General features: G+C 40.2%; 1 protein-coding gene across 5 annotated transcripts in view; it reads right to left on the reverse strand.

Moving 5' to 3' along the window:
• The window catches only part of LOC134808295 (putative uncharacterized protein CCDC28A-AS1), a 340334-nt gene that overhangs the window by 269398 nt on the left and 45597 nt on the right, over positions 1–25339 (reverse strand). For all 5 annotated transcript variants that reach the window (XR_010150941.1, XM_063792905.1, XM_063792902.1 and 2 more), the window contains exon 2: positions 2825–2948. Coding sequence is in view for 4 of the 5 variants with exons in the window: in XM_063792905.1 (XP_063648975.1) it covers positions 2825–2948 (124 nt within the window). In the remaining variant the exon portion in view is untranslated. The remainder of the gene's footprint in view (positions 1–2824; positions 2949–25339) is intronic.

Genomic DNA, 25339 nt, shown 5'->3' on the forward strand with positions numbered 1-25339 from the left:
TCAAGCAAAATGTTATTGAAAATAGCTTTTACCCTATCTTTGCCTTTTATCCTGGCCTATCCTTGATCAAAAAGAGAAAATATGTTACTAGCCTTCTCCCAAACCTGGAAAACTTTATCATCAAATCAGTTTACGACTTCCCTAAAAACCCTCAGCAAAGGACTGATGGTACATCCCAGTGCTTGAACTTGTTAGGATTATAGCCTAAATTCATTACACTGATTCTTATTATGTTTTCAATAGAATAGAGTAACTTCACCCACCCACCAAACTATATTATATTCTATTCCATTCTCTTCTTTTACTTTTCTCACAAGTTAAATAACTCCAAATCCTTGCAGTATTATTCAAAGGGCCTATTTCCAATAGTATAAGCAAATCTACTCATCTTTCCTAAATGAGTGGTCTCCTAACTAGGGTGTGTGGATGCAAAAACTCTTCCTTAGGCTCTCTGAGAGTCCTGTGAGAGTCGATTTCCAGATTCTCAGACACCGTCTATCCTCTTTCCTAAAAATGACCTTCCTGAGAACAAATGTAATCAGAGCACCATGCTGGCTCCCTGTTCCCTCCTCCTCTTTCATAATAGCCCTTGTCCTGTTTTGTGAAAGAAAGGCAGACCTCACCCTTGCTGCATCTTACAGCTGTGCATTACTCTGCAATGAAGAAGCCTCAGGAGCAACAAACGGACAAATCAAAACATTGCTGTTGACCTTGTTGTTGAGAAAGTGAGTGACTCTCTAACTGGGTTATGTATCCTTTTATCAGTCAGATGGTTTCTAATTTATTATTTTAATCTAGCTAAATAAAGACTGAGTCAAACAATCCACTGATTTAAAAAAAAAAACTTTCTTTTCCTGTTCTTATGAAAGATCACTGGATGATTTTTTGGCATCTAACTTGAAAGGAGTCCAAAGAATTGACTGGCACTGAAATAACAAAACTTTCCATTTATTCATTTATGAACAAGGTTTCTCATTGCTTACAAATATAAAAAATGAAAAATAGATGTAACATTGATGCTAACTCGGTTTCATTCTAGCATTATTAATCCACAGATACAAGAACTTTAAAAACTTCCATCTCTTTAAGAGACTTATTTCCAATTAATTTTACTTTTTATATTTAATAAATACTCCAACCTGTAATGACAATCTGTACAAAAAAAGTTAATACTTTGAAACTTATGGTGAGAGAAATATGCTAAGATAAATTCAACTTCAACATAAATAGCTGCAGTATTTAGACTCTTAAATGTATTTGATGTGTTTAATAGGAATGCAATAAAATAAAATAATTTTAAAAGAGGAATGCAATAGCTATATTTTGAAATGCTCATATTTACAATACATAGTAAGTTACACTGCCAGGGACTGAATGCTTGTGTCACCCCAAAATTTATATGTTGTGCTCCTAATTCCCAATGTGATGGTATTTGGATGTGGGGCCTTTGGGAGGTAATTAGGTTTAGAAGAAGTTTTGAGGGTGGGACACTCATGATAGGATTAGTCTCCTTATAAGAAGAGGAGGACCAGAGCCCTTTCCTTCTACTGTGTGAGGATATGGCAAGTAAGTAGCCATCTGCAAACCAGGGAGAGAGCCCTGAGATACCGAATCTGCCAGCACCTCAATCTCGGGCTTCCCAGCCTCCAGAACTATGAGAAATAAATGTTTCTTGTTTAAGCCACCCAGTCTGTGGTATTTTGGTATAGAGGCCCAAACTGACTAAGACATACACATCTACTTAAACTTACACTGAAAATTTCAGAAGTTAAAGATTTAAAAAGTTAAAAATGTGGAAAGGGGCCGGGCGCAGTGGCTCACGCCTGTAATCCCAGCACTTTGGGAAGCAGACGGGGGTGGATCACTTGAGGTCAGGAGTTCGAGACCAGCCTGGCCAACATGGTGAAACCCCATCGCTACTAAAAATAAAAAAATTAGCCGGGTGTGGTGGCAGGCACCCATAGTCCCAGCTACTCAGGAGGCTGAGGCACGAAAATTGCTTGGACTCGGGAGGCAGAGGTAGCAGTGAGCCAAGATCCCACCATGGCACTCCAGCCTGGGTGACAGAGTGAGACTCTGTCTCAAAAATAATAATAATAATAATAATAATAATGTGGAAACGAATTCCTTAGAAGCACGCAAGGAAAAAAAATGAAGATAATATCTATGAAGAAACTCCAAAGCTCTTTTTATCCTTCTTCATGTTTATTCCTATAGCCTAGATTTAATGGTCTTTAGTAGAAATATCCCAAAAGTTCACAATGTCTTGGTTAAATCTTAGCCCAGTGCTGCCTCTAGGAGAATTACTTTTTGATTCCTACATCTTTTTTTTTATTTCTTATTTAAACATCTCAGACTTATCCTTTTAGGAGATAGTTCTATTTCCTCACTGTCCCACAAATCCTTTCCTATTATGAGTATGCTCAAACAGTGTGGAAATATGATATATATGTCATATTACAATGAAACTAGCAGTGAGCTTAGAGGGAACAGAAAACTTTCACTTTTTGGTCCTCTCCCCATTCACTGCTAGTGAACATCTTAAGGCAGGATGGCTTGGAGTAGCCCGACATCCCTCAATAGTTTTCCTTCACTCCTGTTCTTCCTTGGGTCAAACAAAGATGTCTGCAAATCTTGAGCCCTGCTAAATCTCTGTAAACAGGAATAAAAGGGAGAGGGGGAAAATGCCAATTTCCCTCATATTCATCTGATATATAAAATTAATAATTTAATTTTATAATATTTGGCATGGGGAGCCAAGGAATCTGGTCATGGCTTTGGACTGTTTCAAATCAAGATTAGAACCAGGCACAGTGGCTCATACCTGTAATTCCAACAACTTGGGAGGCTAAGGCAGGAGGATTGCTTGAGCTCAGGAGTTTGAGGCTGCAATGACCTATCATCATACCACTGCACTCCACGCCGGGCCACAGAGCAAGACCTCATCTCTATAAAAAACAAAAAACAAAAAAATTTAATTAAATTAAATTGAACCTCCAAAGACCAAGATTCAAGGTTGCCATCCATGTATCCTGTAACAACAGTAACTATATTCCAGCAATTTCACAAGAACGGACCTGCTGATTGCTATAAGATGACTTGGGGAAATATTGCAAGTCTGGAGTTCAGACCTTACTCAGAGATTCTGTCTCTCTGAACCACCTCCAGCTTCTGAGAGATGATTGACCTCATGTGGTCAACAAAAACCTCTTAAGATCCTTTCTGACAAATGGTGTTTCTCTTTTTTCACCCAGGACAATGTGGGCTACCATCTACAGAAAGGACGGGCCTTATTTCCCCCAACATCCAGTCCTTTGATTAGTGCTCCCACTCAGGTGATGATATATTTAATCCTAGAGCCATTGAAAGCAGTGTTCTTATAAATATATTGATGGGAGACACTCAATAAGCAGTTTGGGGCATCTAGGTTCAAGAGCTGCAATGGAAAACATGAAAGGAAGAAGAAAAAGGAGGAGGAAAGAGGAGAAAGAGAAGAAAAAGAAGAGAAGGAGGAAGCAATGTCTTCAGCCTTAAAGAGAATTCATTCCATCTAGCTGAGAAGGCAAGATAACAGCAGAGAGTGTGTTCCAGTAAAGGATACTGTTCAGATGCTTAGTCATGACTTAAAACCAAATATGGCCTATAGACACAGCAGGGAATGGCAATTAGCAAATTTCTTAATTAGGATACTTCTTAACCTTCTAGAGTCAATTTTAGTTTTTTTCATACAACCAAGAATTGTTGCTATTTATTAAATACAGAAATACCTATGAACAAACTCGAGTGCATTTCCACCAATGTGTTTGCATTTCACTATCTCACATTTCACCACAGGGACCCAGGTTCAGTCAATGTCATGCTGTGATTCCTGCAAGTAAGGTATAGGGTAAAAATGAAGCTAGCATTTTTCCTTCCAGATAAATGTATAATTAAAATCCTGATTCATGGATTTGCTAATTGAACTTCCTGCTGTGGACATAGGACATTCTTGGCAGGAAGCATAAGGAACTGTTTCAGAGGGCTCAAATTGCCTTTTTTTTTTTTAAGTACTTCAATATGCCTGTCTTTGAAGAGTGATTGGAAATAAAAGAATGTAAGTGGGAGTTAATTCAGGAAAGAGGTAAAGGAGAAAAAAATGGTTGTAGAAATGTGATCGGCAAATGAGAAGAAATTAGCAAGGGAGTTCATCTAGTATGATGGGTCTCTCTGCTCTTGAAACTCAAGAAATCATTAAGCAGCAAGGAGTTTGCTCCTTGTTTCCATCCTGGCATGGACAGTAATGTCAGCTTCTGGTCAACTCCAGCTGTTTGTGCTCTCATTGATTTGCCAGGCAATATCTTGACAGCCCACATCCTGCTAGGCATTGGGACTTGGAAATTACAGAGATTGTCTCTGGCTCCAGGGTGGAAGCACCAGGGTGCTCATGAGCAGAGTTACTCTGATGGGCCACCCCCATTCACCTGTCTCGGCATCAGCAAATGTCTTAAGTATCTGATTTTCTCCATTATCTTCCTCTCCACTCCAAACTTCAACTTCAGCTAGCTATGTGGGTCCTGCTTATTGACTTCATTCCTGTGAACCCTATCTCTAGTACAAAGTAAATGCTCAATAAATATTTGTTGAATTTATAAATAATTATGCCTACTTCCACCTCTTTCCCAGCTTCCCATCTCTTTCCATCTCTTTCCCACCCAGCAGTGGAAGTTAAGGAGGACTCTGAATAAGGGAAGGCTGGTGCTTGACCTCAAGAAAACAACGCATGCAGCTGGGAGAGAGAAAGCAAGGGGTGCTTTTAGGGTGGTGAGATCAGGAAAGGTGAGTCTGACACTTCTTCCAATTGGCAGTGAAAGTTGGAAGGGAGGAAAATCTAATGGGACAAGTTGTGTCCACAAGTACTTTGTGGGGTAAGTATTCTCAGAAGTGGGATCCCCATTGACAGTGAGAATGATCAGGAAGGAGAAGAACCAGTAAGTCACCAAATTAACAACATACCACACCTGTTAGAGTCATTTTATTTAAAATATCTGTTTTTAGTTTAAAAATACTCTATTCTAGAGTCAGCAGTCATATCTTGTCTAAAAAATAAGCTTCTTTTTAAATTCTTGGTTCCCTTTAAGTCTAATTTTTCACATTCTGATTAAACACTCTTCTATCTGCTCTTGCCCTTAAGAAATCATCATACAACCAAAATACTGCTTAAAGAAAATGGTGTCCAGACTTGCTATTTACCTTCCCGATTTTACCTATAATATAAGCACACTTATCTCTCCAGGGATTTGCAGTGTAAACCGAATAAATCTCTCACTTTAATAATACAGCCCTACAGTAACTTAAATCTCAGCTATTTCTGAAATATCATATTGGTAAAGTAATCCTACCACACAGGGTTTTCCTTTTCACACATATGGCAAAATGAGATGTACCCACTAAATTGTACCCCAGGCGCTGAACAGCAGTCTGTCATTATTAAGAAAGGTTGCAAAGATACCTGCTCTGCCAAGTGTTTGCATATTTAAATTTCTAAAAGCCTGAGATGACAGACTATGTGTTGTGTGTCTGAAGATAAAAGCACCTATGTTCATTATAGCCAGGCAATAAGCAGCATGAGATATGAGTGATGCTAATCCCCAGCTAGCCTTTTTACCTTCAAAATTGGGTTGCCACTGTGTCCCAAGAAAAGAGGTAGAATTAATTTCCTATATGTCATAAATAACAATTCTTCTGTAATTCCACCCTCAACTCTAACATGCATACATACAAGATGTACCTCTTTTACTCGGCTCTTGTCCAATGTAGCATCTTCACCCCTGCTAAGGTAACTTCATGTTGGAAGCCCTCACCTTTCAAAGGAAAAGCTCCTTTCACTGTACAAAGGTCTTCTGAGGCACCAGATCCATGACAGTATTTGCAGCTTTATTAGCACAGGGGATTTCAATTCACCGTTTCATCCTTCTGCACTCTTGCAAATCCCTCAAGCACCCAACTCGGGGAGTGTGACATTGGCAGAACTCTACAATTGACCCATGCCCTCCAGGAATTATATTATTTGGCACGTAAATTATTTATTTTGTTGTTCCTTCTCACAAATATTCTCTCCCAACCAACTCTTTGTTAGTCACCACTCTGGTTGAGTGACTTAATTCTAAAGAATTTAATTAGAATTGCTCAGTAACAGTAATTAGCCTGAGCATTCACCCATATGCATTGCATACCTACAAAAGGGCAGGGAAGTAGAACGTGTTTTTAAGAAAAACTCATTTATTTCCCTTCACTTCCCTTCACTTCACATCCTTTAAGATGAACTGCAGCCCCCAGCCAAAATACAAATAAATGCACTACTTTATTCCTTCAATCAGAAAATATCTACTAAGTACCTACTATGGGTTAAATACTGTACTAAGTCCTACGGAAAGCAAAGGTTATAGCTCAGTTCATTCATTTAAATCAGCCCCACCCCACCTGCCACTCACCCTGGGACATTTAGCAATGCCTGGAGATATTTTGGGGTTGTCGCAACTGAAGGAGGAGTGTTGCTGGCACCTATAGTAGGTGGAGGCCAGGAATGCTGCTAAACAGTCTACGGTACACAGGACAGCTCCCCACACAGATTTATCCAGCCCCAAATGCCAGCAGTGCTGAGGTTGAGAAACCTTGCCCTGAATCAGAAATGTGATCAAATAATCATTTGAAATGCTAACCTATTTTTGTTCTGTGATGTTTCCCTTTCTTTTCCACTGTGATCAAGTTGGTACAGTCCGCTCTATGTCCCTTGCCTTGGGACAAACAGGTACATGGCAAGAAAACAGAGGCCTCCAAGGCTTTCCAACTTTTGTGGGAAGAGGATTTGAGAGCAAAGACCAAATTTCTTGGAGAAAGTTGAAAGACTGAAAAGAGGTGCTTACCCAAGATTGAAAAGAGGTGCTTCTGGATTAGGGGAGATAGGAAAGACAGAAAGAATCCGTGTGTCCCAAGTACAGAAGGCACCTAGGCCTTGCTTCCTGGCAGCATCCGAGAGTTGGAGAGAGAGGAGTGGCCACGGATCACATCTGGATCATGGGTAGCTCTGCTGCAGATTCCCATGCATGGCCACAGGGAGCCATCAGACCTGGAGGAGTCATGTCTACAAGGATGATGGCCATCTGAATGAAACCTGCTACTCCAGGGCCTTGGACCCTCATAATAATGGTAGCAATTTTAGGGTAGTGTGTGCATAAGACTACCACAGAGAAAACAGACGTTTATTGGTGAATCTGTCATGAGAACATTCTCCATAATCTCACAGGCTTATAACAATAAACAGTTATTTTGTGCTCATGTTTCAAGTCAACTTCTGCAGCACCACGTGTTTTCTCAACTAGGACTCAAGCTGAACCAACAGCCCCTATTTGCAACAAGCCATTCTTGTGGCAGAAAGGATGAGAGAGTTAGTTGGCAGAAACGTAAATAATTTCTCTAAGAGAAGCATGGCCTATGTCACATTTGTTCACATTCCATTGGTCAAAGCAAGTCACACGATCAAGGCCAACATCAATGAGGTGGAGATGGATGATTGTTACAAGGAAAGAGGAGTAAGTTGTAGAGAAAACAAATAATTACCACAAAGAGCTAATATCAGAAAACATAAGATAATTATGGGGCAAATTGAGAGGCTATGGGAATCCTATAAGGTGAAAGACAAGATGAATGAGAAAAAGCACCACGAACCATGTGGACATGGTGGGAAGAAAGAAACTGATGTTGGTTGGACCTGAACAATGCCTTTGTACGTATTACCTCAGTTAATCCAACTATCCTATGAGAAAACAAACTCATTACCTCGCCCATGATCATTCAAGTAGTAGTTGATTAAATACCTTGTCCTAAAACCCACATGGCAGAAATGAGTAAAATTTAGACAGTTAAAAGGAAGAGAAGATAGTATTGTAGGCAGAAGGAAAGCTAAGACTATAGGCACAGAGGCAGGATTTTCATTTTCACATGACAGTGAAAGTCTGCCCTAATCAGAATGGCAGGCTAAGTCGGAGAGCTGTAAGAACTAAAGATTAGCAGGAGAGATCAGGTGATAAGTGGCCTTTTTAATTCAGAAGAGGAGTAAGAGGAGAAATGATGGCTCAGGGTCAAGACCTTCTGCCATAACTAGCTGGGTGAGCTTAGGCAAGTGTCTATGGGATCCAGAGTTGAACTCATTCATTTATGGAATGGAGACGTGTGAGGGAGAAAACACAGGGGTAGATGATTTCTAAACTTCCTTAAGGAGGCAATGCATAGAGGTCTAATAGATTTTAGGGAGAAGATATCAACTCAGCACTGCAAGGCCTCTTGCTTTCTTGTCCCTTCCCAGTTCCTGGGTATCCCAGTCCCAGGCTGTGAGAGATATTGGAAAGGAAGCAAGGCCCCCAAACTCACAAAGACCTCACTCAGGGTGGGGAACAGCTGACCCTTCCCTTACCTGGTTCTAGCAGGCCAAAAATTCTGACTTGCTGTAGGAAGCCATCATTGCTGACATGGTGAATGAGATGTTTAAGAGAAATGAATTGGTGAGTACATGCTACACAGAATGGAGAGTAGCGGCTAGAGTCAGGGAAGGCAACCAGTGGGATTCTGTAGCAATTTTGGTAAGGAAGCTTAGAAAGAGGAAGGCAGTGGGAATGAAGAGGAAGGTTGCTGAAGATGCATTTCCAGGGTGACAATGGAAATGTGAAGGTCTGGGAAAGCTAAGGAAGAGCATGAGATCTAAGCTGGCTTCCCTTCTTAAATGAATTTTTGAACTCATTTGTGAGTGACTTGAATCCTGCCCCTTTCACCTCCTCAGGATAAAAACTGTTCAATGCCTTTTAACCAGTCAAACAAATCAGAACTTTGCCCATTAAAATGCTCTAATAGCACATGGACAGGAGTTGTCTCTCCAGTAAATTAGCTAAGTATATTTTAGGTACAATTGTAAAGTGTCCATTATTTATAGCATCATTGGCAGTGCCAAGCACCCTGTGATTGTGCATTGGATATGAGATGATAGTGATTGCCTATTAAATGTTTTAAACTTGAGTTCCACAAGTTTGCCCCCTGGCTCAACAGGAAAAAAATGACTTTTCTACAGGAAAATATATAAGATATGTACTCTATAGCCATGCCAGCTGAAACATGACACATTTCCAAAGGCTTATATGACCTTTAATTCTATAAAGTCCAAATATCAGAGCGAGGAGGGATGGGATACTAGTCTAATTGCCACCTGGGTTACTACTCCAAACTAGGAGGCAGACAGCAGATGGAATTCAACCACTCTGGAGGAAAGAGAAAGGAGAGAGCCAGTCCTCTTAACAGAAATGTGTAAGACAACACTCAAAAATCACTTTCGACTAGAAAATTTGAGATTAAAACATGCCAGAAATGGTGAAATACCACAGGGGGCCAACATTATAAATATAAATAAATAAATAAACACAAAGTGCCAGGAATGGGAACTAGAGGCCAGGTGTGGTGCCTCACACCTGTAATCCCAGCACTTTGGGAGGCCAAGGTGGGAGGATTGCTTGAGCTCAGGAGTTCAAGACCAACCTAGGCAACATAGGAAGACCTCTTCTCTACTAAAAATAAAAATTAAAAAGATCAGCCAGGCATGGGGGCACATGCCTGTAGTCCTAGCTACTTGGGAGGCTAGGGTGGGAGGACTGGTTGAGCTCCGGAGATCCAGGCTACAGTGAACTATGATCACGCCACTGCACTCCAGCATGGGTGACAGAGTAAGACCTTGCCTCAAAAAAAAAAAAAAAAAGAAAAGAAAAGAAAAAGAAAAAGAAATGGGAACTGGAAGAAAAACCTGTTTCCAAAGCCAGTGCTCAGCCATGGTCATCGTTTAGTAAAAATTTGTTCCTTACTCCAAAGTTTGTGTTCTCACTCAGAGACACAAGTACAGTCATGCACCCCATAACAATGTTTTGGTCAAGGATGGACCACATATACAACAGTGGTACCATAAGATTATAAGAGAGTTGAAAAATTCCTATCACCTAGTGACATCATAGCTATCATAGCTGTTTTAATGTCATAGTGCAACACATTACCTTTTCTACGTTGAGATACATTTAGATACACAAATACTTACCATGGTGTTACAATTGCCTGCAGTATTCAGCACAGTGCCATGCTGAACAGGTTTGTAGCCTGGGAGCAATAGACTGTACCAATGTATCTAATAGGCTATACCATCTAAATTTATGTAAGTACACTCTATGTTTGCACAATGACAACACATTTCTCAGAACATACCCCAGTCATTGTGATGCATGACTGTACAAAAGCCTTCAGAAAACTGTCATCAATTTAGCTCAAAACAGTTGATCTCTTATGGCTTGGGGTTTAGAGAGATACAAAGGAAAAGGAAAAGGCAATCCTGATCCTTGAAGAACTTACAAGGTCGCTGAAGCATTACACTTAAGAATTATTAAATAACCACACAAGAAAGAAAGGTATCTGACGGGGCACGGTGGCTCACACCTGTAATCCCAGCACTTTCGGAAGCTGAGGCGGGCAGATCATGAGGTCATGAGTTCGAGACCAGCCTGGCCAACGTGGTGAAACCCTGTCTCTACAAAAAATACAAAAATTAGCTGGGCATGGTGGCGCACGCCTGTAGTCCCAGCTGCTCGGGAGGCTGAGGCAGGAGAATTGTCTGAACCCAGGAAGCGGAGGTTGCAGTGAGCCCAGATCGTGCCATTGCACTCCAGCCACAGCGACAGGGTGAGACTCCACCTCAAAAAAAAAAAAGTATCCAGTGCTGTAAACAATAGTTACATGGAAAAGAACACAGACTAGGAAAACCCCAAAGCCCTGGTTTAGGTCTGCCAACAATGATCTGGACCTTAATTTCTTTTTATTTCATCACTGCCAAACACAGTGTGCCAAGTACAGGAATAGTGACACTGGCTCCAAGTTTAGTGGGAGAGACCGTAAGAGGCATATGAACTCAAGATCTTCAGGAAGATCCAAAGGACTCAGTAACCTAAGGTCTCTGGCAGTTTCCACATTCTAAGGAGCCTCTCTGCTCAGAGAAAAGCCTGGCCAATGTGGGCTAAAATGGACAAGGAAGACTTCATCACAGGGTGAAACTTGAGTTGTGCTTCCAGGTAGGATTTGAATAACAGGGCATGGGGGCAGAGGGAGCGGTGGACAATGTGAGCAGAAGTGAAAGAAAAGGAAAGGAAAGAAATCACTTTCCTGAAAATTGGATCCATACAGAGGAGTAGGAGATAAATTTGGGTCAGATTAAAGAAACCCTCAAAAGCTAAATCAAGAAATGTGGAGCTTTTTCTATGGGTCGTTTTTTGTTTTTGTTTTTGTTTTGAAGCTTGGGATCATAGAATTTAAGGAAAACAATATATTGGAAGGACTGAGCCCACTGATAATATTGAACACAGGATGGATTGAAGCTATAGGGACTGAAGCAAGGAGATGGCTACTGCAATAATCCAAAAGGCCTTGAACCCAGGTTGTGGAGGTGAGAAATGCAAGGAAGGCATAGGTCCTCTGCCTAGACAGATTTTGAACAGAAGAATGGACTATCTGACCAGAACTATGGGACAAATAATAGAGGGTCCAAAATGACTCAGATCTGAAACCTGGGTAAGTTGGATATTGCTGGAGTTTTCTACATAAATAAAAAAGTCGGGAGAAGGAATATGTGCATACAGACAGGTGACAAGCTTGTCCCGAGTAAAATCAAGCTTCAGGTGACATAAGGTGAAGGGTTGGTTCTACAGTTGCTATCCACCTATTGCAGATCTTTATTTTTTATAACCACTTATGAATCATAAAATTCCTTAGCTTGGCTAAAAGACAAACGCTTCCATTTTTAACAGCTCATGTATTTAAATTAACCTTCAGCCTGGTCATTTACAGCCCCATTTGTATCCTTGCTGTAGTTAATTGTAGGTACTGTACAACGTCATTCTTGACAACAGAGAAGTTCAATTACAATATGTATTCTGTTGTTTTAATCACAATTCTGTACTACACAAAGACAGACAGGGACAAGAAGTTTGAAAGAGTAATTGACCATAGGTAAAAATAATATACTATATAGTTTCAAACAGCTAGAAGGAGGATGTTGAATGTTACCAACACAAAGAATGTGTTGGTAACACAAATGTTTGAGATGATGGATATGCTAATTACCATGATCTGATCACCATACATTATATGTATCAAAATATCACTATGTACCCTATAAATATGTACAATTATTTGTCAATAAAAACTTTTTAAATTTAAATTTTTTTAACTTAAGCACTATGTAGCCAGTAAAATACCTCAATCATAGTAATACCCCAATTACTATGATTGAGGTATTATCCTGGCTACATAGTGCTTAAATTAAAGATATCAGTAGTGATGTTTCACTTTACAGTAATTGGGGTATTATCCTGGCGACACACTGCTGAGCCTAGTTTTTAAATTAAAAAAAAATTATTAAGAAAGAGTAATTGCAATGCCTTCCCCTAAAACAAAGAAAAAATCCATTTACCTAAAGAAGGTAATACAATTTTCATCATAGTGACACTCCTGAAAGGAGAGACTGGATGACAGAATACAGAAGCAAACTCCATAAGCAGTAGAATGGCAAGAAATGGGTCTTTTCAGAGAAAAGACACAAAGGGCAGCATTCCCAATAAACAAAGGGGATAAAGGAAATTAAGACAAACTAGCAAAAGAAGGAAAACGCAGTGGCTGGAGCTGTTCCTGAACAGTAACTATCGAAAACCAGTATTTTTCTGAGTACTTTGGGAAAAATGAAATAAAACAAGCATGTCAGATACCTTTTGGGATGTGAACATTTAAAATAGGACATGAACACTTATCAAACCTCAAACTCCAGTCGAAATTATCAGCAGACCATTTTGTTTAACCTATTTAATGTATTTTTGCAAGGTAAAGAATATGATTTAGAGTACAGCTCTCGTTATAAATACTTAGAAAGCTTTTCTTAACAGGCTAGCACATTAAAGTATTGAAAGCATTGGCTTAATTTTTTCTTATGGAAATTTTTGAGACCCCTTTAGATCTGCATAAATGTTTAATAGCTTTTTGCAACCAATCAAAATAGGAGTGCCATTGAATTGGAGAGAAATGACCACCATTATTTTTAATTCCTTCTGGAGGTAGACTACCTAATTTAAAGGCACCTTCCAATTTCATTCATCTCTATCCTCAAAGCGCAAACTGCTCCTACAACTAAACTGCTTAGCATCAGAAAGACTAGAGTCTCCACTGGGATTCCAGTGTCCTCTTGAATTCACCCCTCCCCATTTCTCAACTTACACAGGCTTTCACATGTCAAATAATTCTCACACTCAAATGATAAAAATATTATTAAATTATTTAAAAACCTGGAGATTATCTCCAGCAGTCATTTTCTTCAAGGAAAAAGAAAAAGGGGAAATGCAAATACTCAGCAGAGAAAACACATTCACACAGCAACTTTGAGTTCCCATGTCACCTGGCTATGTACCATATTCCAGGAGATAGCAGTTCCCTGCTAGTGAAAAAAGGCAACCTTCCCAGGGGAAGGGGATTGGGAATTGGAGCATTTCCACTCCACTCCTAGTCTTGCAGTTTGGGGAACTCTCATGGGTTCCACTGCTCTTGAAAAAGGAAAACTCACTTGCCCGAATCAGGTAAAATTCTAACCTGACCAACTCTCAAATGTAAAAATACTCTTTCCAGAAAGACAGAACTATCATAGCACTTCCCTCAGTCCAACTGCCAGCAGACTCACAGATACCTATGCCTGGATCTATGCTTGGTAAGTTAGCAAAAATCTCAAGAAAAGAACCAAAAACAAAAATATAATGATATTCTGATTTTCCAATGGCTTTTTATGTTTCAGCAGGAAATAAAAATCTTGGTAACATGGATCCACACTGACTCAAGTCTAATTATTTCCTATCAAGACCCAAACGAAGACGGCACTTTCTACCTCCCTTTCTGCCAGCTCATATTTGAGTTCAGCATGGAGTCATCGTCTTGAGACAGACCGCTAATAGTCCTGCAATATTCATCGTGCCCTCCACTATTATTGTAACAGAGTATGAGAGTTTCAGCTAGGTACATGGCCACCCAGAATAAGCACAATTCCCTGCTGGTCATATGACTAATTGCTAACCAATAAAATGGAAACAAAGTGACATGTATCTGCAGCTTCATCCAGAGTCTCATGTGACTGTGTCAGTGTTTCCAACTCTGACGTCTTAAATTCAGCAATATCAGTAGTGATGTTTCACACTATGATAATTGGCATATTATCCTGACTACATAGCACAGAGCCTGGTCCTTCATCCCTCCCAGAATTCTTTGATGCCCTTTTGTAAGCTCCTTTCTTCCTTAAATTAGCTAGAGTTGGTTTATGTTGCTTGCAACTGAGAACGTTGACAGAGAGATACTACTCTAGGCTCTATGTATGAATATACATGTGTAGTCCCTTCCCTGTGGAATCCTCAAGGAAGTATTAGTCGTTGTTTTTTTTCTTTAGCCCTTCCTCCCAATGTAGAACCTGCCTATGAGATTAAAGTAATGAGTCAGTTCTTAAACAATTTTACATCTAAGCAACTTATACATCTTAGGACCCCTCCAAGTAGAAAATCTTGGCTCATAACACACTTATTACACTGGTAGTGCCACTGTTTAAAACTTTTTTAAATTGTCTGAGAATTGCCTTGTGCCTGGCACATAATCTTTTGTTTTAGGAAAGTATGTGTTTAAAATCTAAATATTACAAGATGAAAAATCTCCTTCTCAAATTTTTTCCTTGGTTTCCTAGTTTCCATCCCTGGAATTAATGTGCTTCTTAATTCCTTTAAATCCTTCTAGAGATAGTATAGGGGTGTGTGTGTGTGTGTGTGTGTGTGTGTGTGTGTGTAAATTATGTATTTATATCCTTTTTTAGCAAAAGTAGTAATACATTCTTATGTACCTAGTTATTTCACTTAATATGTACCTCTGGCTCATTCTTACTAATGACAGAATAGTGTTCTAATTAATTGATGCTCCGTAGTTACCTAACCTGTCTCCTATTGTTGGATATTTATGTTTTCTCTAATCTTTTCCTGTTGTAGTAAATATTCTGTGCAAGATTTCTTCTGTACTTTTATGAATGTAGCTGTGGGATAAATTCCAAGAAGTATATCCACTTGGTAAAAGGGTACATTCATTTATTATTAATAAATATTTCTAAATTACCCTAAAAAGAAATAGTGTAAAGTACCCTCTTTTCTTTTTCCTTTTTTTCTTTTTTTAAATTGAAACAGGGTCTTCCTCCCTCGCCCAGGCTGTGATGCAGTGGTTGCTGTCATGGCTCACTGCAACCTCGACCTCCCCAGCTCAATGGATCCATCTGCCTCAGACTCCCAAGTAGCTGAGACTATAGACATGTGCCACCACACTCAGCTAATTTTTGTACCTTTTTGTAGACACGGGGTTTCGCCATGTTGCCCAGGCTGGTCTCGAACTCCTGGGCTCAAACAATCCACCGGCCTCTGCCTCCCACAGTGCTGAGACTACAGGCATGAGTCATTGTGCCTGGCAAAATTACACTCTTATGCAAATTTTTACCTTTTGAGAATAGGTTTAACTTCTGAAAACTGCCCCAAGTTATTCAAAACCAAGTCTGATGAATAAAAGCATGATTTTCTTAGGTAACAACATTCTCAGTACAGGATGAGCTGTGACTGAAAGTAATTAGATGAGTTTTCTGTTAGTTTGATTTGTAAAATGAGTGTGAGATAAGCTCCAAAAGGTCCAAACATATTTTGAGCAACAGTAGTATCACTCAAGTAAGTGTGCTGCCTCCCAAATGGATACTTTTTTTTTTTTTTTTTTGAGACGGAGTCTCTCTCTGTCGCCAGGCTGGAATGCAGTGGCGCGATCCCAGCTTACTGCAACCTCTGACTCCGCGGTTCAAGTGATTCTCCTACCTCAGTCTCCCAAGTAGCTAGGATTACAGGCATACACCACCACGTCCAGCTAATTTTTGTATTTTTAGTAGAGCTGGGGTTTCACCATGTTGGCCAGGATGGTCTCGATCTCCTGACCTCGTGATCCTCCCGCCTTGGCCTCCCAAAGTGCTAGGATTACAGGTGTGAGCCACAGCGCCCGGCCCCAGATGGATCCTCTTAAAGGAGATGATACTCAGTCAGACAGAAGAACTGGTCCACATAATAAATAACTCTAATTGCATCATAGTCACACTACCTGTGGGATGTAAAAAATCAAATTATGAGACTTGTTGGTATCTGATTTATGCAAATCAACATCATTACCCTATAGCCAGTTTTTTGTCTTTTATCCTTGTGAATCCTTGCAATTTCCTTGGATTGAAGATAGCAGTGTATTTCTTCTCTGCTGAACATAAGAATTCCAGGGAATCTCAGTGCCTTGCACATACATAATTGTACTTACAGTGTCACAGAACACGGCATGCCACCTGGGAAGTCCTGAAAGTAATCAGTTTGCTTTTCTATTGACCTAAGAAAACCCTTAGTTTCCGTGATGTGTTTCCACAGGTCTTTGGTAGAAAGATGAGGCATAATCTGAAACTCATGAATATTCTAATATCATTATAATTAATTAAGAATTGCACCAAACAGAGGGTGAATGGTAAGTAAAACTTAAGCAGATGTACAACTAATAATGTTCTAGCAATGCTTAAGAACCAGCTCTCAGGGTGGGGGGAGAAATTCACTCTTTGTTACATTTGCCAATTTTCATACTATAAATGCTCCTACCATGGCTGATTTCAAAACTGTCTACATGACATCAACTAGCTCACAAAATTCCTGAAATTTTAACAATAGGCTCACATGAGTTTGTATGAGCAGACTCTAGTACATCACTGCACGACAACCATAGTACCTTCTGAAGATGTTATGGCATGAAGTTTTTACCTGAAGGAAAAAACTCAAACTCTTCTGGGCTTCAATATATTACACCTCTGACTTTTGTACTACTGTGGATTATCGTGTTCTTATTTCATATATTTTTGAACTCAAACTTTGCTTTAAGCTTCATTATCTTCAATGTACTGCGCATCAAAGCATGTAACTTCAATTTTCATAAAAATATATTTTTTACCTAGGTTGATATGTGAGCCTATTAATGTTCGCTCATTCAACACTTCCTTTCTAACTTTTTCTCTATTTCATAAATATGAAATGGAAAGAGATCAGGAAGCATGTATAAGATCATTTTTCTATATTTACATAATGAAAAAGTTATAAGTAATGTGAACAAAGGAGTCAAAAGGGAATTCAATACATAGCAATTCAGGACATCTTGATAGATAGGACGTTTTGCAGAGAATCTGCATAAATCTGTTGAAAAAACACATTGCTCTTAAAAAGATAATTTTTAAACCATAAAAGTGTTTAAAGATGATTTAACATGCTCATCAACTCAGTCTGTACATGTGTAAATGTGTATATGCAAGGTGTGAGTATCAAGAAATAAGACTCCGTGGACTTTCTGATAATAGCCTTCAAAGTACTCAAATCAAAAGGATGCACATGTTCAGTTATGCTTCCATTGCCTGAAATATTTCTGGGACTGCCTTCACACCACTGTATAAATCACACAGGAAAATTTAATTCATGCATTCCTTTATAATCACACTTTATTTCAATGGAAAATTAGAACTATTTAACATGATGATCTCCTTTATTCATCAGGCTTAACTCCAAGTGACTTTTAGATATTTCCAAAGATCAAATCTGCCCTCAAAGGTTAAAGATTTATCAACATTCAAACAGATTCCCAAAAAGAAGTGTCAAAAATGTTTTGGAAAATAAAAATAAAAAATATATAAATACAAATAAACTAAATTTTAAAAATGTTTTGAGCAATAGCTGCTTCACTAAAGTAAGTGTGGGGCCTTCCAAGATGATGATTTAGAAGGACACAACCACTATTTGGATGTATATACTCTGGTACATTTGTTTTGAAATTTCATTACATTACAAGAAGCCATGTCACAAAGTGGTCGAAAGCACATATCTGGGAGTCACTGGTAGGTTCAAATTCTGTTTCTGGCCAGGCATGGTGGCTCATGCCTATAACCGCAGCACTTTGGGAGGCCGAGACAGGTGGATCACCTGAGGTCAGGAGGAGTTGGAGAACAGCCTGGCCAACATGGTGAAACCCCATCTCTACTAAAAATAAAAAAATTAGCCGAGCTTGGTGGTGCATACCTGTAATCCCAGCTACTTGGGAGGCTGAGGCAGAAGAATCGCTGGAACCCAGGAGGCAAAGGTTGCAGTGAGCTGAGATAGTGCCACTGCACTTCAGCCTGGGCAACAGAGCAAGACACTGTCTCAAAAAAATAAATAAATAAAAATAAATAAATAAACAAATTTTGTTTCTAACATTTCCCAGCCATGTGACCTTGAGTAAGTTATTTATTCTCTCCATGCCCCAGTTTCTTTACCATAATCTATAAAATAAAAATAGTAATACTCTCCCCATGGTATTGTTTTCAGGTTGAAACATGGAAAATATAATTAAAATATGTAGCTCCATGCCTGCAATGTTATAACTATTTGGTAAATAGTAACTATGGTATTTTTTTCTCTTTATTGTCAGTCATGTCTCACAAAGCTCTGCATGTCCTTTTTTTCATATGACATTCTTTCTTCTTCCATCTCACCTATTAGAAATCTAGAGGTGCTACTATGCTTTTACTTGATTGAGAAGGTTAACCTGGGCATGCTTGAGTTTCCACCTCAGGCTGGAAAGTAGAGATACTGCAGTAATAATAATTACACACATATAATACAGAAGTGGAGAAAAGTAACACCTAGACAGCAAAACCATATTCCATGACTCAGAGGAATAATGAAATGTAATCAACTCTCATTTTAGTTGAAGATATAGTAGTGGCATTCATTGAACAGAAGTTTCACATAGAAAAAAATTAGCAGTCTCCATATTCTTAACCTCTGCATGTTTACATAGTACCATGAATGCCAATCTCTTGTCCCTGCTCATGTAACATTATGAGCCCTGTTGGTCACTCCATGGCCCCATACCTTGTCTCAAACAATGAAGAAAGCCCTACAAAAGTCAACACATAGGGAAGAGGAGGAATATATCCTGGCCAGGAACACCCCAGGAACAAGCTCTTAGTCTGGTGCACCAAGAGGAAGAGTTGCGTCTGCAGGGAACTGTGTTACTCTCCAAGACACCCCAGAGAGAGGGCTGGAGAAAAACAACTCAAAGAAACAAGGAGAGACTGTCAGCTTTCCTTGCCTTACTTCAAAGCTGGATTTGCCCTCCTTCTTTAATATAGCCTCATTAAGTGTCCCTTAATATTTGCCCAAAGTGCTAGGCACAGCCCAGTCATATTAGGAACATTCCTTTTCCACTAGGAAATATTTCTAGATATTAACTTCTGGGAAATGATAAAGCACATACATTGCAAATATAAAGGGTTATATAAATACTTAACAATCGAAGCTTTTCTAGTACTCTGCCCACAAAAAGCCATTACTGTGTCTTTATGACAGAAGGTTTAATGTCGCTGAATCTTGCTCAAGTGTAATATTCACTTGAACGCTGAGGTCCAATTTTATAGTGGTAATTTTTTATTCCAAATCACAGTCACAACCCAATCCAATTCAAGTATTCTGATACCACATCTTCCATGAAATAGCTCTTCTTCAGCCTTACCTACTTTCCAGCTCAGTGCTTCCCTACATCCCCAGAAGCTGGCCTGGTGCTCAATTCATAGAACATACTTAATAAATTATGAGTGGATGGATGAACACTTCAAAGTGACAATTTGTGTCTCCTTATGAGAGGTGCACTAAACAAGAGAAATCATAGTGATAACTACCATATGTGGCAGGTGCTTTAAGTATATTATCTCTAATCCTCACCACCACCTCACAAGGCAGGTAAAATTGCTATCCACTTTACATACAAGAAACTGAGACTTACAGCCAATGAGTCACTATCTTGGCCAGTGCCTGCCCAGACAGAACAAATAAATTCAGGGATGAACACAGCTCAAATTCTCAAACTGAGATCTCTGGTCTATTAGGAAGAAAAGATGAGAAAACAACTCATCGAGAAAAGTAACCTCCAACTACTTGCCTCTATCTCTCATGGCCATGTCTCTTTTCTCCTCTTATCTTCATTTCTTTCTACATATATCTTTTTTTATTTGATCATTTCTTAATGACCTTTACAAAGTGCTTAGTACTGGGCTCGGTTATTACTCAAATCTCCAAATTTCCCTAGACATTTCTTTTCCTTGGAGGTTTCTTGTTTGTTTCCTTCTCCATTTACTCATGATGCGTCAGAGCTTTAAAGAAGAAACATCACACCCTAATCCTTTGATGATTTGCCCCATATTTCAGATGTACTTCTCCTAGCTCTTCTTATTGATCAAAGTTGTAAATGTTGCAGAGACACTGTCTGGTTGAGCCCTGAATTGTGTATTCTAAATAGAAAAGAAGATGGTCCAGCACAGCCAACGAAGCTGGGAAGAACGTCTTCAGCATGCACCTCTCAGCTCCCAGAAGCCCCAACAGCATCACATGAGCCTATCATGTGATGATATCATGTGCGGTGAATACCACACTTCTACCCATAAGTAAGACAATTTTCAACCTATTGCTTTCATTTTGAGTGATTTTCAAACATTTTAAGAAGTGTTCACAGTAGGCATTTTATAAGAAATATCACGTTTAGAGGTATACAGAAGGAGACCAAGTTAAACTGGCAAAGAGCCAACACAACAACAGAGCAAAGGTCTTCTAAAGATGAGGAGGGAAGCCAGAAACTCTCTCAGCCTGGAAGTTAACTTCGTCAGGAAGTCAAAGTCTTGAAAAAGAAAAAGCTGTAGAGCTTTGATTAAAATTCCCATTGCTAGTTATATTTATATGCGCATTCAGGTGCCCATAAAGGAAGGGCATTTTATTAAGAACACTGTAGATCACTTTGAATACATTTCCCTGTACTTTTCCTTACTCCTTCCTCCATCTTTCTATAATGATATAAATTAAAGGGCAGAGGCATCGGGTGATAATGATGGATTTTCTCAGCTATTTGGCTTGTGCCACAACAAACCTTAATATTATTTTAGTGATGTGAGTTATTTGACCTAGAAGGATCAGCCTGTTCAATACATGCAGTAGTACCGCTGAGGAATTAGTTTGCTTAGCCTGGGGCAATCAATAGATTGACAAACTAGCCTTTTTTAAGTCCAAGGCCTGTTTTATAGGAATATTAAGCTTGTGGTGTTCCTACAACAAAGGAGCCTGAAGCCTGCACAAAAGGTTTCACAGTTGAAAGCATTCACAGGGCACATTTATATCTTTAAAGAGGTTCTCATACACACAGAACTAGCCAAAGGTGCAGGGTCTTGGGGGCTAATAGACACAGCCATTCATCTGAAATAACTCTGGATAATTTTAAAATACACAAACAAAGCCTTGAACATCTGAGGGAAAAATAGGTATTTTCTGTGAATAATCCTGTGGCTGTTGCAACTTCAAACAATGCTCCTATAGCTATTTTGAAAACATTATGTGAGAAGCAAAATAAGCAGTGAGTAAAAGATGAAAAGCTGTGATAACGGGAAGAAGTGATATTCATGCCATTTCTCCAGATCTCACAGGGAGCTCTCACGACCCAACCATATCCCCCTGTGTCCAAAGGTGGAAAAGTATTTTAAAGTTCACAGGAAGCTTGCCCTGAGACAGCACAGAAACTCCTGACAAGTCATGCTATTATGCTAGTCTGTCTGGCAGCAGATGGATTGGAAGGGAAGTGTCAGAGGAAGAAACGCCCGGGATGCAGATTTTCAGAGGCTTCTGCCTTCTCAGAGAGTTGCTGCCATTAGCCTCATGGTCACTGAGAACTGTTTACATGCATTTCCCCCACAGAAGTCTAATAGAGAACGTCAGTTTTTCGGGCATTAGAGGCTACAGGGGGCTTTGCTTTGGAAAAAAATGGACTGCTTTCTCCAAGAAAAAAAATATTCCTCCAGTGGACTCCTTCACTATTATATGGACTTGCCCATCATGGAGATATTTATTGCTTTTCCCCTCTCCCAGGTTTTTTAAATATACCCTATTGAAAAGACAAAACCCCATGCAGTGAATTTTGATTAGAAGCTCATATCATCACTCTCCTAATACCAAGCTGGTGTTCAAAGGGTACTGTTATAGAGGTCTGTAATTCCTAGCCAGAGATCTGTAATATTTCAAACAAAGGATACGATAAATTACAAAATAGGCAAGAAATTTATTCGATTAAAAAAGACAGTGTGAACTATTTCCCTCTAGTACATATTAATAGCCCCTGACTGATCCCTCCGGTATCCACACACGGTGAAATCGAGCTTTTCCCAGAAATCCACTGCAATGCCAATGCCAGAGAAGGGCACTGGAGGAGGAAAATCAGCACCAGGGAGGGGTGCACACAGTGGTAACGAGGAACACTGATTACACTCCAAATCAATTCAAGATGCTGACAGGGCTCTGCGGTAAGAAAAGCTGGCAACCAAATTGCGTCTCCTGAGCCCTGCCCATCAGTAGGTGTTACTATTCACATATGCAAATCAACAAGCACTGAGCAGAGACTAAAAGTGAGAGGGAGGCAGAAGATGGCAGAAAGAAAAAGACTTCGGCTCAGGCTTCAGATCAGAGTGGCAGGCATTATCATAAACATAAAAACTCTAAAATTCTCTCTCCATTCCAGTTCACAGGTGCTTTGCTTTAAAAAAAAAAAAAGAAAGAAAGAAAAAAGTAAACCACAGATTTATTTTCTAAAAAACCTCCTAAATTTTCTTTTATCATTGAACAGCTGTTCTTTCAAGTTCTGGTTAAGCCCCCTAAATCTTTCTTGATTAGTCTAACTATGCAGTGGGGGCATCTACTTAAAATCTAATGCCAACTTTGAATTTAGGTCAGCAGTGCCCACACAAGAATTATTCATTCTATTCTATGGATCTTATCCCCAGAAGTGTTGGGGAACATGTCTGAGGGTAAAAAAAAAATCTAAGGGTGTGTGTGATATGTGGAATAATTACTCAGATGCCCTGGTGATATGTAGGAAAGACAATCCCATAAGTAGACTCCTATTGGCATGATCCCATGATGAAGTTTGTGCTTTCTCTTCCTGGATGCTTTCCCTGAGATGTTAAAATTCTGACTTTTCATTATGATTATGCACATACAGCATCACTGTGGACTGACTTTTCAGCTAATGGGGACAACATGACACTCCACACCAATTTCAAAAGGGGAATCCTCTACCCAGGGGAAGTCAATGATAGTCCAGGAACAGGGCACGGGCATAAACACTCCAGAAATCAGTGGAAACACCAGTATGAAAACACGTAATCACCAGCCTGCGTTAACTGAAGGGCTGTTACAATCCCCAGCCCTGTAGCTCAAATAGAAATGTGTCAAACAGCCAGAAGATTTGCACTACCCTGACACAGCCAAGCATGATTTTCCTTGGAATGAAAATAGGCCCCAGTGAGATCCAGGTTAGATGCAGAGTCAGCTTCTCTCCCTTTCCTTTGGAGAAATGCATCTCTTAATTCAAATTGTGTCAATTAGAGCTATTTTATTAAAAAATCTTTGCCAGATATGAAGCGTTCAGAATGGTAATAGCCCTGTACATTTACATGATGTCATTCCACACTGATTCATTTCATTTCTTCCTACCATCTAAAAATTCTCCCATTGCCATGACTGATTCACTACTATAAAAAAACTCTCTATAATAATTGCAATCTTCTGCTTGGTTTTGAAATGTGCTAATTATTTTTGCAAAAGATATTAGAGAGTCCTAAGTGCTCTCAGATCTCTCTTTAGAGCTGAGAAAATAAGAGTCCTAAATAGCTTACATAAAGCCCTCAGGTTCCCAAAGTTCAGAGTTAGTCTTTGATCAAAATCAGATTTGGCATTTTGGAAAAAATAAATAAACTTTTCAAATTGAAAGAAGAGCCACTTCACAGAGGAAGCAAAATAGGTTTTACTGGGTTGGGCCAACATGGCAGACTGGAAGTAGCTCATGTGCACTGCTCTCACAGAGAGGAAACAACCGACCCTGCAGGCCGGTCATCTGAGAAACCTCACTGGGATCCATCAAGGCAGCAGAGGGGATACAGAGAGGAGTGAGGAGCAAAGCTGGGCACCAGCCTGTCTGGGCTCAGTGCAGAGCCAGGAGAACCTCTCCAACATGGGAAAAGGTGAGTGAGGGAAAGCCCCCTGGGGGAGTCACCCTCTCCACAGAAACCACTGTAAGGCTAGGAACGAGAGAATCTCCCTGGTCGTCCCCCCACCCCCACCCATCCCCCACCATGCTTCTAGACTGAGGCAAAAGGCCACCTGGACATTTTTGGGGGGCAACTCCAGAGTCCAAGGGGACTTCTACCAGCCTTGGGCCCCAGAGCGACCAGCACTGGTGCCATAGCCCCAATAGAGGCTGCAGTTGTGGTGTCTCAAAGCGGTAAGATTGCTCCACCTCCCCTCGCCAGACGGGGCTTGGCATCAGCTTTCAGCCTCGCAGTTCCAATTCTGTATGAACTCAACCAGTAGGCACAGACTCCTGTTGTCCCAGGAAGTACCTGGACAGCAGGGTGGGTGACCCTACCCACCCCCACCACTGGTAGCCAGGTGGGCATCACTTGCTAGAACTTCCAGCACAGCAGTCCCACTTCTGTGTGAACTCAGCCAGAGGGCACAGCCTCCTGTTGTCCTGGGAGGCAAAATAGGTGACACCCATCCCTGCCATTGGTAGCCAGGCTTGCAATGCCTGCTAGAGCTTCTGACCGAGCAGTCCCACTTCTATGTGAACTCAGCCAGCAGCTGCAGCCTCCTATTGCCCCAGGAAGCACCCATAGAACAGAGTAGATGACCCACTCAACCCCACCACTGGTGACCAGGCAGACAATGCCTGTTAGAGCTTCCAGCCCAGGGGTCTCACTTCTGTCTGAACTTAGCCAGCAAGTACAGCCTCCTGTTGTCCCAAGAAACACCTGTACAGTCAAGTGGGCAACTCCACCCACCCCTGCTTCTCACAGCCAGATGAGCCATACCTGCTAGAGCTTCCCTCCCAGCAGTAGAACAACACCTTGTCCCTTCCTGAGACAACATGTGCCTCAACTCTGGGGGCAGATGCAACCCTGTGTTTCCCTGAAAAGCACATTAACAGCGGATTAGGGCCAACCCAGCAGAGATATGGCCTGTCTGCCAACTGCAGCCACTGCCTAAGGGAGACTCATCAACCAGAACACCCAACAAAAGAAACACAGACACAGACAGAGTAACCAGAG

This window comes from Pan troglodytes, chromosome 15 (assembly GCF_028858775.2).
Source record: "Pan troglodytes isolate AG18354 chromosome 15, NHGRI_mPanTro3-v2.0_pri, whole genome shotgun sequence".
NCBI classification, from domain to species: Eukaryota; Metazoa; Chordata; class Mammalia; order Primates; family Hominidae; genus Pan; species Pan troglodytes.